At 39.3% G+C, this 15,164-nt stretch overlaps 1 protein-coding gene across 8 annotated transcripts in view; it reads right to left on the minus strand.

The window, feature by feature from the left end:
• RALGAPA1 (Ral GTPase activating protein catalytic subunit alpha 1) overlaps window positions 1-15,164 on the minus strand; it is a 214,207-nt gene that overhangs the window by 118,817 nt on the left and 80,226 nt on the right. For 4 of the 8 annotated variants that reach the window (XM_004584764.3, XM_058666350.1, XM_004584767.3 and 1 more), the window contains 4 exons: window positions 7,227-7,394; window positions 4,001-4,125; window positions 2,536-2,752; window positions 1,411-1,587 (listed from right to left, as the gene is read on the minus strand). In XM_004584764.3, coding sequence (XP_004584821.2) covers window positions 1,411-1,587; window positions 2,536-2,752; window positions 4,001-4,125; window positions 7,227-7,394 — 687 coding nt within the window. Of the gene's footprint in view, window positions 1-1,410; window positions 1,588-2,535; window positions 2,753-4,000; window positions 4,126-5,861; window positions 7,395-15,164 lie in introns of all 8 variants that reach the window. The other 4 variants (XM_036495464.2, XM_058666348.1, XM_036495466.2 and 1 more) reach the window with 1 other exon arrangement.

The following is a 15,164-nucleotide window of genomic DNA, read 5'->3' on the forward strand; positions in this document are numbered from 1 at the left end:
TCCCTCACATGGCTGCAAGACCAGCGGCTGTCCCGGCTGAAGCCAGGAGACCAGGATTCTTCCTGTGCGTCCCCTATGGGTGGCAGGAGGTCGCACTGCAGGTGCCCGGGCAGCATCTGGACTGCCATACCACAATGCCTGCCTCTAAGCAATTTAAGCCCTGTGATGATGGTCTGCTGACCTAACCCAACTGGCCTCTGCCCTTCATTCAGACCCTGTTCCCTGAGGGTCAGGCTAAAACTCCTACTGCTTGGGAAGTAGAAGGCAGGAAATGAAAATACAACAATGGGCTCTTGCTATCTAGTATTTCCCCAATTTAATTTCATTCATCTGGACTGGCTGACAAAACATGCTTAATTCCAAGAGGCCGAGATCACTGCTCTGGTCGTGTATGTTCCAGTCAAACACAGGACACCAGAATTACCCAACTGATATTGAAGTAGGAATGGATAACAACCTCTCAAAGTCTCAGGTAGGCAGAAACTACAGCTGAAACCACAGCCTAGCTCATGTAGCAGATCATCCAGATCTAGGATCCACTAACTTCTCAGGCTCATTCTAGTCACTGCACTAACCTTGCAATAAACAAACATAACTGACAGCTTCCCGAACTCCATCTGTTGTATTCATGGTTGGGCTTAACTGATTGTAGAATGCAGAATATTAGCATATTGCCTAATAGGCCTTTTATAAACAGTAGGGCTTTTATTTTGTAAAATAATACGCTTTATTAAAACAATTAATAAAAAAATAATATGCTTTATTAAGGACTACAAAAACCCAGGATATCTAAATGACGATGAAGATACAGTGTGGGAGCTTGTTTGGGGCAGCAATTACGGGGCCCCTGGGATGGCCACATCCCACGGTGGAAGCAGCTGGGACTGAGCCCTGGCTCAGCTCCTCATTCTACCTTCGTGCTAATGCACACCCTGGAAGGCAACAGGTGCTGGTGCAAGTGACGGGAGACGTGTAGTCACTTCTGGGCACCTGGCTTTGGCCTGGCCCAACCTGCCATGTTGGGTCAATCGGGGAGCAAATCAGCTCATCAAAGACCTCCCTCTGTCTCCTTGCCTTTCAAATACAGTAACAAACAATAAATTTAAAATGCTACAGCTATAATTTTTTAGTACTTAAAATGGTTTTTCTGGTTATTAAAAAAGGTGACTGTGGAAAATACTTTACTGCACCTACATGCAGAATTCTGCACATACTATTGAGTTTACAGACTCCACTGAGGCTTATGCCCATGGACGTAGACTCAAAAAACTGTTCAATTTTATTTTCCCTTCAGCTATATGATAAAAATGGGAAGCAAAAAACATAGCGATAATACTTAAAATTATACTTAGGTTCTCTGGAACATGTTAAAAAGACACTGAAGGAATACATTCCATTAGATAACTTTACCAGTAACAGTTGCCACTTCAGCCGAGAACGCTTGCTGGTTAAGGCTGTTTGTTTCAGAATCTATGTGAAGCGTGGTTAGACTGGCCACTTCCTGCTCCTCAGCACTCTGAGGATGGCCAGAACCTGAATCCACATCAGTGGAGGATGCAATCCCAGCGTCGGCTCCGAAGCCAAAATCTGGAGGGAGAAGAAATGCTAGCATTTGACTCTCAATCACAAAACAGACATACGTGCAATACAGGCACAACTAAATCAGCAAAATCATCAAATGCCAATATCTTCCCTAAATGGATTATATCTAAGTATCACTCAAGCCAAGTATCAGGCTAACACAATGAAGATTACAAATAAAAACATAGATTCCTATAACTTATTATTAGCATTAACTTATTATTAACATCAATTAAGACACGTATGATTTGTCATCGTAACTCTTATCCATTTTCTGCTTGCTGATGACAAACATACTTACCTCTTTTCAAATATTATATAATCTCCAGTAGAGGAATATATGGTAAGATGACATATTTATGGTAAAAAACATCTTTATTTTAAATCACATGCCAGTCTGAGATTACAGTACTGTACAATTCATAATGGGAAGAAACACGTAGTTCCACAAAACATCTCCCCCAGCTTCTTACAAACTTGGTTCCCAACATCTTGGCTTTTTTTTTTTTTAATTTTGGTGTTCTCTACTGACTGCCAAGGATGAAACAGAATCACAGTGGAACAGCTATGTGATGGCAACACAGCACAAAGCCACATCACAAGGCCGCTACTCAGAAAGGCCCTGGCTCTATCGCATTCCACAGATCTGGTCGGTACCCCAAATGTGAGCCTGTGCAACAGTGGCACCCCATCACCACAGCTAGGCTGCATCTGAATAACAAATTCATCCTAAATTATTTTTCTTTTTACACTGTCTGAGAGTCCACTGTTTCTCTGTTTTTCAGATGCTTTTAGTTTTGCCAATAGCCTAAGATGACTGTTTAAAATCACCTTAGGAATTTCACCGAGAGGTAAAATAAGAATATGGGGAATCATAGTTAGAGTGACATTGGTGAAGATGCTCCAAAGGGAAGCAATGAACAGAACACAGGACTCAGACAGAAAGATACTTGCTGTCAAACTTCCGGCCATCATACTGGAAGGCGCTGAAGGAATCCGAGTGACTGTCGGAGCTGATCAGGTCGCTGCTCCCTGCGCTGGCGGGTGAGGTCCACTCGGAGGGCACGCCGGGGTCGTCCACCGGGCGCGGCTGGTTCTGCTTGTTGAGAATATCCGGGAGGTCTTTGGGAATTTCAAGGCTACCAGGACTACTTCCTCTTCTCGTCATGATCTAAAAATTCAAGAAACACTTTACCATTAAAAAAAAAAAAACCTCACTTGTTTTTCATTCTCCTTAGACATGTGAGACATTTAATTTCTAAGATAACCATGGAGAGAAATGCTGAGATTTGGGGCCTGAAGTAGAAAGGATAAAATTCACTCATTGAACACCCTAGGTCACTAAACGTGACTGGAACCTGAACTAAAAGCAAAGACCCAAATATCAGATGGTGCTGGGCCTGAGAACCAGGCAGTAAATGCAGGTCAAAACATCAGGACAGCAGCAGCAAACAGAGACAGGGAGAGAGGCAGGAACCATGGCAACGACACGCCTCTATAATGACTCTAAAACAACTTTCACCCACTCAAGAAACAAGCTTAATTTAAAAATTGCACTTTTGGGTTTGGCATTGTGCCATAATGAGTTAAGCTTCAGCTGGTAACATTGGCATTCCACAGGAGCGCCGGTTCAAGTCCTGGCTGCTCCACTTTAATCCAGCTCGCTGCTAAAGGGCCTGGGAAAACAGAAAAGGGCTCAAGCAGCCGCACCGCAGACTTGGATGAAGTGTCTTTTCTGATTTGGCTTGGCCAAACCCGCCAGCGACTGCAGCCATTTGGGCAATGAGCCAGGAGATGGAGGAACCTGCACACGCTCCATCCTCCCTCTCCCTCTCCCCCTTCCTCCCTCTCTTATCTCTGTCTCTCTCTCTCCCTCCCCTATCTCCACCCAGCCCTTTCTCCTTCCCTCCAACTCTGCCTTTCACATAAATCTTTTTTTTTTTCAAATCCAATTTTAGGAATCCGTTTCTAACAACTAAACATTTCTAGTGATAAAAAAAAGTCTAGTCTCATTTTGCCATGATCCTAACATTCAAGATCAAAGTAACTTTCAAGCCCTTTAAAGATCTCTGGAAGGTAACTTGTGCTGTTAGAACTACGAGGCATGAGTAGTAAGACTTCTGCTGGTGTTTCTCCTGCCGAGAGCTGGTGACGGTGCCAGGGCAACGCACGAGAGAAGAGTTTGGCTAGCAAAGCAGTGTCTCACACGCCTGCATGGGAGCATACGGGCATTCCAATCTCACCCGGGTGTAGCCTTTTCCATTTACATCTTGATTTACTCACACAAACTGTTAAATTTGGGGGAAAGACCGCTTTGAATAAAAATGTTCCACTATCCATGGCACACATACATATATGTATCTTTTAGTTTCTCTCCCTCTTTCTATTCAAACTAAATGAATGAAACAGTAAAACTTACCGAGGCATTACCACTTCGGAGTCGTTCTGCTATAAACTCATCCATCAGATCAGGAACATTAGCACTGCTGCTGCCAATATCACTATTAAGAGGAGGCAGTTTGGGGCTCACGTCCTCTTTATTGACTAAAAGTAAATAAATAACTATATATAGTGAGGAAAAACTTAACTGCATTTTCTACACTTGAATAAACAAAACACCCCCAACAAAATACCTTATGCCATATTAATTATTTGCCAAACATGCACTTTATAATTTCCCTTTTTAGATTTAAGAATTAGTACATTGATATTTACTTTATATAACTAAGCAGATGTTAGTCAATCTTCAGTATAACCTTATACAGCAAGAAAGCTTACAGATAAGCATGAGTTGGAAGTTAGGTTAATATTGCCTATAAAGAAACTGGTATATTTATCTTTCTTCCTGCCTCTATGCTAAAATTGAGAGCCTGAAGAATTTACAATTCCAATTTTTACTCAAAGAATGCAATCAAGGACTATATCCCTTGAATCTATGCAAAACTCAGTAGGCCATAAGTACCTCAAAATTTGGATAAGAATTTTTATATTAATACATGATTTATACCATAAAATCTAATTTTAGAGCTTGAAGAAAATCTTCACAGTCTTTAATTTTAAAAAATCCAAAATAATCATTTCAATTTTTTTATGACATCAGAATTTACATTAACACAAAAATTTTAAACTTGAAGAATTAACAGGAAAAAAGATGCTGTCTATGTCAGGACTATGCTGTTCAAAAGTTGATTTCTCTGTAGTAAGAAAATCAGGACTGCTTATATTTCTAATAAACTACAAAGCATTTCAGGCTAAGAAAAATATACTGGTCAGAGGTTCACTGTGAAATACCATTATCTTTATATCACCCGCCAGGCTTTGCTGCGCTGTCAAATACTGCCCTCAAGTGGCATTAATGGCTCAATGCAAGATGCATTATATAGCATTGTTAATCATGCTAACAAAACCACGTTAAAATAAAATAAAAACCTACCTTACTGCTGAAAGTTAATTTTCTAAGTCCATAAAGTTATTTTAACTTTGAATTAAGATAAAATGGTCACCATACTCTTTGTTTCTGCACTCTGTTCACAGAGGTTCCATATTTAAACTATGATTGACTATCATGAAACCTTTACGCATATCTGAAATCTCAGATAAGAGGAAATAGTTAAGTGTTCAAGGACATAACCGGCATTCTACAGACTTGAATGCAAAACCAAAAGAGCCTACGTCATGCTTGGAAATGGTTTAAAAGTGACTGAATCTATTTCAAAATTTAAAATGTGATTTCTGCTTCAACAGCAGTTACAGTGTTTGCGCTGGTTCTAGAATGTGACTTTCTTTTGTGCTTGATGTCAAAGTAATTTTCTATGAGAAAAAAACATAAGACTAGATTTATTGGCACTAAAGATAAACTTAATTACGTATTTTTAAATCTGATGTCCTTCTAGACATAACAAACACTGGGGTGAGGGACAAAGCGTAACCACTCCTCAGCCGACTCAGTCGCAGGAATCACGTGCTAGAGATTCAGAAAAATATCTGACTTTGGTAGCCTTGGGAAGGTCATTAAGATGTTCTTAGTCCTTCCTCTTTCCTATTCTACTGTTCAGCAGCAAAGAGGTTTAACGATAGGCCTTGGAAGGGAAATTAGTAACTTAAATAAACATTTTATGCTGGGGAAAAATACAGCTGGGGAAAGGCGCATGCATAACCAAACAGAGAGAAAGCAGTGACCATCCCAAAGCTTTTTGATTGCTCATAGCTTGCTTCAGCTGCATCAAGCCAGACTGGTGCTGCCTTTCTCCTTTTGCGCTCTGCACACTGTTAGTGCTCACCTGCAGCCTTCCTTCCAAAATAGCCCATTACATGACTGTACAGATCCCTCAGTGGCGCCTCTGGTGGCATTCTGTTCTGCCTCTGTGGGGAAACATTTGCCTTCGGCTTCGAAAGAGCATGGACAACAGTTTTATAAACGCCACCCAGGGAGCCCTGCGGTAGTCCTGCCTCATGACTTGATGGCCTAAGGGTGCTGCGACTACCTGGCTGACCGCTGGCAACGTCTTCTCTTTGCAATACAGTGGTGAGAACCTCTGGGGATTCCCTCATGGCCTTACTACTCACTGATGCCGTGCTAGGTGTATCTAGAGGCCGGTACACGCCAGGTCTTACTAGATCTGAGCCAACATTCGAACTGGCAGGGATGTTGCTGGTACTGCTACTGCTACTACTGCTGAAGCCACCGAGCTTCCGGAGTCTCATCTTCCATGGAGCCTCTTTGTTCTCCAGCGGATTGTAAAACTGAACTGACTCAGTAGATGGCCTAAAAGTAACATGGACGCTATTTCGCTTTTTAGTAGCAATTTTCATGATTTTGGCCCTGTGGGTTACTGTTTCAGACAAGCTCCTTTTAGTTGGAGAAAGCTTGCTAGTGCTGGACACATGAGGCATTCTGCGGTTAACAGGTGCTTTTAGTGTAGTTTTCTTGGCATGCATAACATGGGGGACAGTGATTTTTTCATTAATTTGCACACCCTTAAGCTTCTCAACTACTGTTATGTCTACGCAGGCATCTAATTCTGTGGCTGCCTGTCTAAGCAGGTATTTCCTTTTCTCTTTGTCACAGGGGCTCTCAGAGCTAGACTCCGATGACTGCTTATCAATGCTCACTTGCTTAGATGTTTCCGAAGTTTGTGTTTTCCCAAAACTGTCTGACTGATTAGGTGCAATATTACTCATGAAGACAGCTGAGCTTGGTTCTTTTTGAAACTGCATGTTTTCTGGAGTCCCAGCGAAAGAGGTGACATTTTCTGATTTAATTTCCTGATCTACATATTCCAGCTTATCTAAGGATGAGCGTTCATCCCGACTTGCTGCAATAACCACTTCCTGAGAAGGTGCGTCGCTACCTAGCTCATGTTTATCATGATTTTCCTTAAAATATTCTTTCAGAGAGGAAAGAAGATCGTCATCTCCTTCAAGGTCAATGTACTGGATTTGTTCAAGGGCTGAATCTGCAAGTTCTACCGGCCCTATCAAATGACAAAGATGATCATATATGCTATCACCAACTTCCAGAGAAGACTCTCTACTGTGGGTGTCAGTGAGGTGGCTTTCAGTGGATCTAGTTATTGAAGAAGCCTCTGTGGAACTCTGCAAGCTTGGTGCGTGACGGGATGAACTGTCTACGACAGGAACTGCACCTTTGGCTCGCTCAACAGTGAATGGTTCCAAGATGTCGGAAGTGCTGCTGCTTCGAGGCAATGGCGGCTCCTCACTCAAGGCCCCAAAAACTTCACTGCCAGTTTCTTCGCTTTGTGAAAAATGCCTGACTCTGGTGGGGCGGGGAAGTATCTGAGCATCATCGATGTCTGTAAGAGAGAACAATGACACCGAGTAGGAACCACACGAAGACCCAGAGGCACTCATTCCAAGCACAGCCTAAGCATATGTCTTACATTTAAAAACAAAAAAAAAACAGAATTTTTATAAGCTCAATGAAGGAAAACCAATTAAAAATATAAATCTGTTCTTTTAAATAGAATGATGGGTACAAGCCAATAGAGCGTGTAGTGTCAATGAATTAGAAAACTACCAAAACACATTTTTAATGTTAACATGCAGAGAAAACAATGAGATAATGAAACATTTGGAAGTGCGGTTAAAGATAGAGCTGTGCCAATTAAATCAAGCAATTCAACCTTTCCATTTTTCCTAAACCCTAAGCAGACAAAATAGATCTTAATAAACTTCATCCAAACATTAACTGTAGATTTCTAGAGTCTCATAAATCCCCCTGCTTTCATCCCGAGCTTCTCTCCCAATCATCCCTCTCAATCACACTTCACTAATGAACATCTTCGCTCTCTTCCTAAACATCTGTCAGGAAACTGTTCTACTAAGCTGTTTTAACTTTTATCATTGCATCAAATTCAGTACATTATAAAAATACTAATTATACTTTTCCATTTTTGACGAAACACCATTTAAATTGCTAAAAAGAAATCTTACCTATCTATCAGTGGCCCTTTTTCATTAAGCAACCATCACACTCTAAAAACCTAACCTACAAGTTCTTTCCCCTCTTTAAGAATCTGAGCTTTGGGAGTCCACGTGGATCCGAGGTTATCTATCTGAGCCCTCTTACAGATGAGGAAACTGCCGCCCCACAGGTCAGGTGACTTCCTCAAGGTTACACTCACAATCATGAGAACTCAGCCTAGTGTTCCAAGTCCCTGCACAGTCCTCATTGCCTTAAACACTAAGGCCATGGGGAATCCTGAAACACATGCATGAAACTAAAAATCGCAAGATTAAATACCATTTGGCTGTTCAAATTTATACAAATTCTCAGAGGAATTTTTGAAGAAAAATACGATGTCTGAGTCCTTCGTGGCTTTTAATTACATAGGAATTCATTTGTTTTCAGATGCCAACAAAATATATTGAAAAAAGGGGACATAGTCAAAAGAGGAGCTATGGCTACTTATTAGGCATGTGATTAATGCAAAAGGTGAAAGTAACAAAACTGTGTCTGAACAAAATAAGATAATTTAGATCCAGACTAAAGCAGTGGCTATCCCAGGAACACCGAGGAACCTTGATACAAGGTGTAAAACCTACGTTTTCTTACTGTAGACTTTGGAGAGCAAGCTCCCCATTTCTAAAATGGGGACGGTCAAAGCATCCCACTATGGCGAGAGCAGGAAATCGTTTGCCTATTACATTATTATCTCCTTTTTATTTGCTCCAAATTGATCTAACTTTCAACAAAGGATTGCATTATGCCAAAATTCTGAAAGAATCCTGAAGACCTACGTATAGGCTCTCAGTAAAGGTCAAGTCCATAGTGTCAGATGGAATCCAAATAAAGATTGTTGTCATTAGCTGAGGGGAACAGAGTACTTTAAAAATTAATACTGGCATTCTTCAGGGAGCATTCTGCTTAGGTGTTTTTCTAAAGGAAAAGCAAAATATTTCCTAACAAACTTCATAAATGTGCACTCCCAAAATATGTTATTGCAGTACTGAACTGATCATGCTTGACTCTTGATGGATACATTTTGGCTTGTTCTATCTCCCTGATAATATCTGTTTGAAGGGTTTTCAAACATTCAACACTCATTCAAACTCCTGAGTTTCATACCATACAATATTCCAAAAGGTTCAGCAAAAAAAGATAAAGACTATGAAACTGTTTTATCAAAAATCTTAAATATTTATAATTGGGATATCATTTCATGAATGCTCAAATGAAGAAATCAAAACATTAAAATTCCACAAGACTAGCAAATATATGAACTTCAGAAAAAAAAGGCGGTTAGTTTTAACATTTGTCTCCTTTTTTCAATATTTTGCAATGCTTTCATAATAAAGAAATCCGGAAAAATTACAGTGCAGTTACTTTTAGGAATTTTTTCCTAAACCTAGTCCTAACTTTTCTTATGAGAAAAGGCAAGCACTACTACAGCCCTTTTGTTTCTTCCCTAAAATTTTGTTATTTATATATATGAGTATCTAAAACTTTAACGAAATGTTAAAAGGTCAAGAGCTTTTGAAAGCGTAATTAGATATTTTATGGGAACAATAATACAGTGTTGCTGAATTCAAACAAGTACTTACATAGTTTGAATTTAAACATAAATCTTACAAGGGTACATGAGCAAACTAATTCCAGAAAATCAAAGAAATAAGTAATTGCTGATTGTTTAACAATGATAACACTTGACTTTGGCAAAGAAAATATACCCGAGTTTCACAGAGGACAAAAAAGCTAAATAAGGGCTAAACTACATTTGGTATCTTCAACATCCTTAGTATTATTCTGAACATATTATATATTTTAACTCTTTTAACTCTCCCAAAGCTTCATTAGGTAGATGTTACTATCTCTATGGTATCAACTGTTTAAATAACTTGCTCCAGAACAGTGATTTGAAAGCACATTACTCTGTACTCTTAATGTTTTTTCTTTCCCACTCAAGCTAATTTTATTTGAAAGGCAGAGTGACAAAGAAAAAGAAGAACTATTCCATCTGCTGGTTCACTCTAAGAACTGCAGAAATGGCTGAGGCTGGGCCAGCCTAGGCCAGCAAGAGCAGGAACTCCATCTGGGTCTCCCCGGGGGTATGAAGGAACCAAGCACTGGGGAAAACTCACAGTGCCTCCCCAGGTCCCTTTAACTGGTAGGAAGACTGAAGCAGAAGAGCTGGGAGCTCTGATATGGCATGCCAACAATCCAAGTAGCTGTTTAACTTGCTTTATCAAAATGTCGATGCTAATTTTAACAATAATCATAATCTCTTGAATGTGTTATATATCTCACACATCTTTATATTTTGCAACAACTTGTTAATATCATAAAATTTAGGAGTTGGCAAAATTAATTGGATTATAAAGAAATACTGTTGCAGACATTTAGGCTGTTGCAGGAGCTGGAGGCATGAACCAGTGTAAGCAACCTTTCGGTCTCTTGCTGCCTTCCAAATAAAATGGAAATAAATTTGAAAAACAGTAAAGCAGCATGTGGATTTATCTTACAAATAAAAATACAGCAAAATAAAATATGAGCAAATTATACAGAGGAAAAGAATTCCCTTTAAAATTATGTTGTTTTTATGTCTCAATTTTTTAGAATAAAAGGCTTTCGATTATTTTCATCTTAAGTGTTAAAATTCACTAATGAAGAAAAGTAAAAAAAATTTTTCCACCAAAGTGTATTTGGATTTTGTGTAAATACATCTAGTGATGACATTTTTCAATGATTTTAAAAACTGTACAGTACTACATGTGGTAGAGCATTTTCAAATTGTCTATTGTAGCAAAAATGTTTTGTCGTAAATCTGTTTTGTCTCCTTTTCATGTTCTCTCCTCTTCCTCCAACCCCTGGCTCCCTCCTCTCTTCCCACCCCCACAACTAGTACCAATGCACATTGTAATTGTAATGTTTTAGACTTTACAGAAACTTTCCTGTATTCTGTATATATATATATAAAAAAAGATTTCACACACACAAAAATCTTTCCACCAGCAACAAAAAGGAAGGCTTCTGCACACAGAGGAAAACCTCCCTGTAGCGTCTACAGGTTATAATAATGTCACATTTTACTTCCAGGTTTATTTAATAATGCTTAGCATTGACAGTATTTCTAGATTTTAAACACAGGTTTTTTTTCCTCTTAACATTCTATTTCAAATCAAAGATTTCTTTAAAAGTTTCAAAAGCTGTGCATTTAAGTATATTAATTTGTAACATCTAAGGAATAAGTTCTCTTGCTTAGAATTTAAGTTTCTTGATCATTTTTGTCTTATTCATCAAATATCCTCAGGGTTTTGAGGGGTATTTGTAACACAGTATGCGCTTAATAAACAACCAATACATTAAAACATTATAATATTTTCTAAAATATAAATAAATAAGGGCAGATAGAAAGCATGCTTGTTACGTGAAGTTGAATCCTGCTACTTGGTAAAAATTAAGCTAATTTCTCAAGAGAAAACCTACTGAATTTAGAATACTATTTCACTACAAAATTTTAATGCTCTCTGAAACTAATTTTTACCAAAATTAGATATTTTTCTTGATCACATACAAATATGAACTACAGTGCTTTTATGGCTACTGATTCTAAAGCACATTTACATTATTTTACACAGAAACTGATGATGTTTTGAAACTCAAATATTTTCTAATTACGTAAAGGGAATAACAATGTAAAGACAAGAACATTTGTGTTTGAAATTTCATTATTAAGAGAGGCTAGTACAAATTCTACATCTTCTCAAGCATTATTTATGTCATCTGGTATCATATGAAATGAGTGAAAAACAACAAACTAACTTCGGTAAGTGATTCGGAACCCGTAAGTTTAGCCCCTAAAACCACACTTGATTCCCACTCCTCTATGCTTCCAACATTGTTTCCCCATGTTTAAACTCTGGACACAAATGGCCAACATAGTTTTAACGTAAGAAAAATCACCATGTTTGTTTATGAACATGTTATATAATACTATTATTTCAGGTTCAAGTTTTCTTGATATACTTATAAAAGTTTTACACACATTATCAGTCTAAAAATAACTGATTTGGAATTATGCTATAGTCAGATGAAGGATAGAAAAGCTGCAACAGATGACTGTTCAATTGCATATTATGATGCCAAGGAAAAAAAACTGTCTACACAGAAGGACAGACCTGCTGGAGTAGAGATAGAAAATTCTCCTAATGAGGCAGAATTTATGAAGAAGGCTAGAGGGACACTATCATCTTTCTCACAAGTACAAAGACCAAAACATTTTGGTTTCTATGGAGTGCAATTCAACTAATACAGCACTGTTAGTAAGAAAACGGGACTGCTCATCCTCCAAGCATTAGTAGCCTATGTACTGGGGCCTGGATGGACTAGACTGTAACAGCACAGAAACACCAAGTTAACTGTCAGTTTTGTAAAGTACTTAAAAGTGGGTCTGTAAGATTAATTTTAGAGAAATCCAAGTACTTGATTAGAAAACAATAAACAAGATACTGCTGTAGACATGTTGGGAAAGTCAGGCGCCCATCACACTTAGGCTCTTCTGACACTAAAGCTAAAGTGCCTAAGAACAGGGCTTAAACTTCCTAGCGTCTCTTTAACCCATCTGCAAAGAACACAAAGACTGAGTTACCAACCTTTCTGCAAAGTACAATCTAACACAGTAACTCCCAAAGGCTGACTCGAGAGGGGCTGGGAAAAATGTATTTACCCACAGACAAACACAAGCAGAGCTGTTAAAAGTGGTTAGATATTTGTGTAAATCCCAGCATGCTGTATCAAAAGCTCAGGCACGACCTAGGCTTAAAAAGGGGGGGGGGGCATTATCAATGTTCTTGAATTGGTCCTCAGAGGTTAGAAAACATTTAAGGACATTCAGCTACTCAACCAGTTTAGTCTGTTATCTGTACATCAAGTTATACCACACATCCTCACACTCAGAATTAACACAGGCAGAACGGGCATTCGAGAAGGATCAAGGAGAAAAAGGAGGCTGGAGAGAGAATTACAAAACTGATAATCCACTGTTGGAGATTTTAGTAGGACTTTTTTTTTTAAAAGAAATTAAAAGGAGTTTAATTCACCACTACATTATTCAGGAGTTCCAGGCAAATATTATTCTGACAAATTCTACTTTTAAATAAAAAATGGAGTGACTGGGCCCAGCACAGTGGCCTAGCAGCTAGTCCTCGCCTTGAGAGCCCCGGGATCCCATATGGGCGCCGGTTCTAATCCCGGCAGCTCCACTTCCCATCCAGCTCCCTGCCTGTGGCCTGGGAAAGCAGTCAAGGACGGCCCAATGCATTGGGACTCTGCACCCGCATGGGAGACCTGGAAGAGGTTCCTGGTTCCCGGCTTCGGATCGGCGCACACTGGCCCGTGCGGCTCACTTGGGGAGTGAATCATCGGATGGAAGATCTTCCTCTCTGTCTCTCCTCCTCTGTGTATATCTGGCTGTAATAAAATGAATAAATCTTTAAAAAAAAATGGAGTGACTGTCCATGAATGGTTCTACTGTTTTTACTTCTGATTTATTTTCGGCAAATAAGTTATTCGAAACTTGCAGCTCCTGATCTTACAAATACAGGAAATATTTTTAGTTCATTTAAGCATGCTCACAGAAGGCAGATGCATAAAATAATAAATATTTTTCGTTTTATACAGTCACATTCCTTTTTAATTCCCTTTGAAGGTATCTTACCCAAGTGTGGAAAATGAAGAGAGTAATACATAAAACTGTATTTCTTTTAAATATTTGTCATGTTTAAATCCAAATAACATCTACACAAAATGTACACAGATGTTTCTGCATCCACATAAATATAACTCTGGCATATTCCTTTGTTCATTGTTTTGTTTCTCAAGGAATTAGGTATGGTGAGAAAGACAAAGCAAGCGCCTTCCCTCATAGTTCCTTCAGCCTACTGGGAACAGGTGAGCATGGAAATAGATTTAAAGAAACAAAACAGCAACAAGCCACCCGCCAATCATTGGGAAAATGTCAGGGAAACACCTCTACAAAGAATGCCAGGAAAATAGCTAAGAACATACAAATTCTGAACCAGCACATTATGCATGACTAACTGTACTGAACAGTTTGCCTCTGACTGAAAAGCAATATAATTTTAAGTGTAAAATGTTTGTGGGGAAATGGAAACAAAATTAACCTATGGTGAAGGCAATTAAAAAGTGTTTGGGGTAGTGATGGAGTTGGTAGTGACCAACTGAAAGAATCATTAGGGAACTTTCGAGATAATGAAAATGCTCTACATTTCATTTGGGGTGATGGTTAGGGATGTGTGAGTCTTAAGATGCACTGGCCTGAATCAGGATCTGTGCATTTTATTGTTTTAATCAAACCCAGAATAAAAAGAAAACTTCCGGGCCCAACACAGTGGCCTAGAGGCTAAAGTCCTCGCCTTGTACACGCTGGGAACCCATGTGGATGCTGGATGTAATCCCAGAGGCACCACTTCTCATCCAACTCCCTGCTTGTGGCCTGGGAAAGTAGGCAAGGACAGCCCAAAGTCTTGGAATCCTGCACCAATGTGGGAGACCCAGAAGAAGCTCCTGGCTCCTGGCTCCAGCTCAGCACAGTTCCAGCCATTGCGCTCACTTGGGGAGTGAATCAACAGACGAAAGATCTTCCTCTCTGTCTCTCCTCCTCTCTGTATATCTGCCTTTCCAATAAAAAAAGTAAAATAAATCTTTAAAAAAAAAAAAAAAAAAAGCTTTCCAATACGGGGGATCAAGGACCTGAGGAAGAAGTGAAAGCTGAAGTGTTTCTGAGGATATTTGGAATTTGAAGCTTCACAGAATGGTTTAAAAATACATGGGTCCTGCTGTAAATGTAAGATTACAGATCCCCTTCTCATATGCAGTTTTCACTTCCTTTGGGTAGCTGGGTCATACAGCAGGTTTATTTGCAGTTCTCTAAGCACTCTCCATTCTGACTTCCATAGTGGTTGCACTAGCTTACACTCCCATCAGCAATGAAGGAGGGGACCGCTCTCCCCACATCCACACCAGCAGGTGTTGTCAGTAGAGTTCCAGCTGTAGGCCAACCTCATGGAGTTAGGTGGTACCTCAATGTGGTTTTCATTTGTAT

This window comes from Ochotona princeps, chromosome 6, assembly GCF_030435755.1.
Source record: "Ochotona princeps isolate mOchPri1 chromosome 6, mOchPri1.hap1, whole genome shotgun sequence".
NCBI lineage: Eukaryota > Metazoa > Chordata > Mammalia > Lagomorpha > Ochotonidae > Ochotona > Ochotona princeps.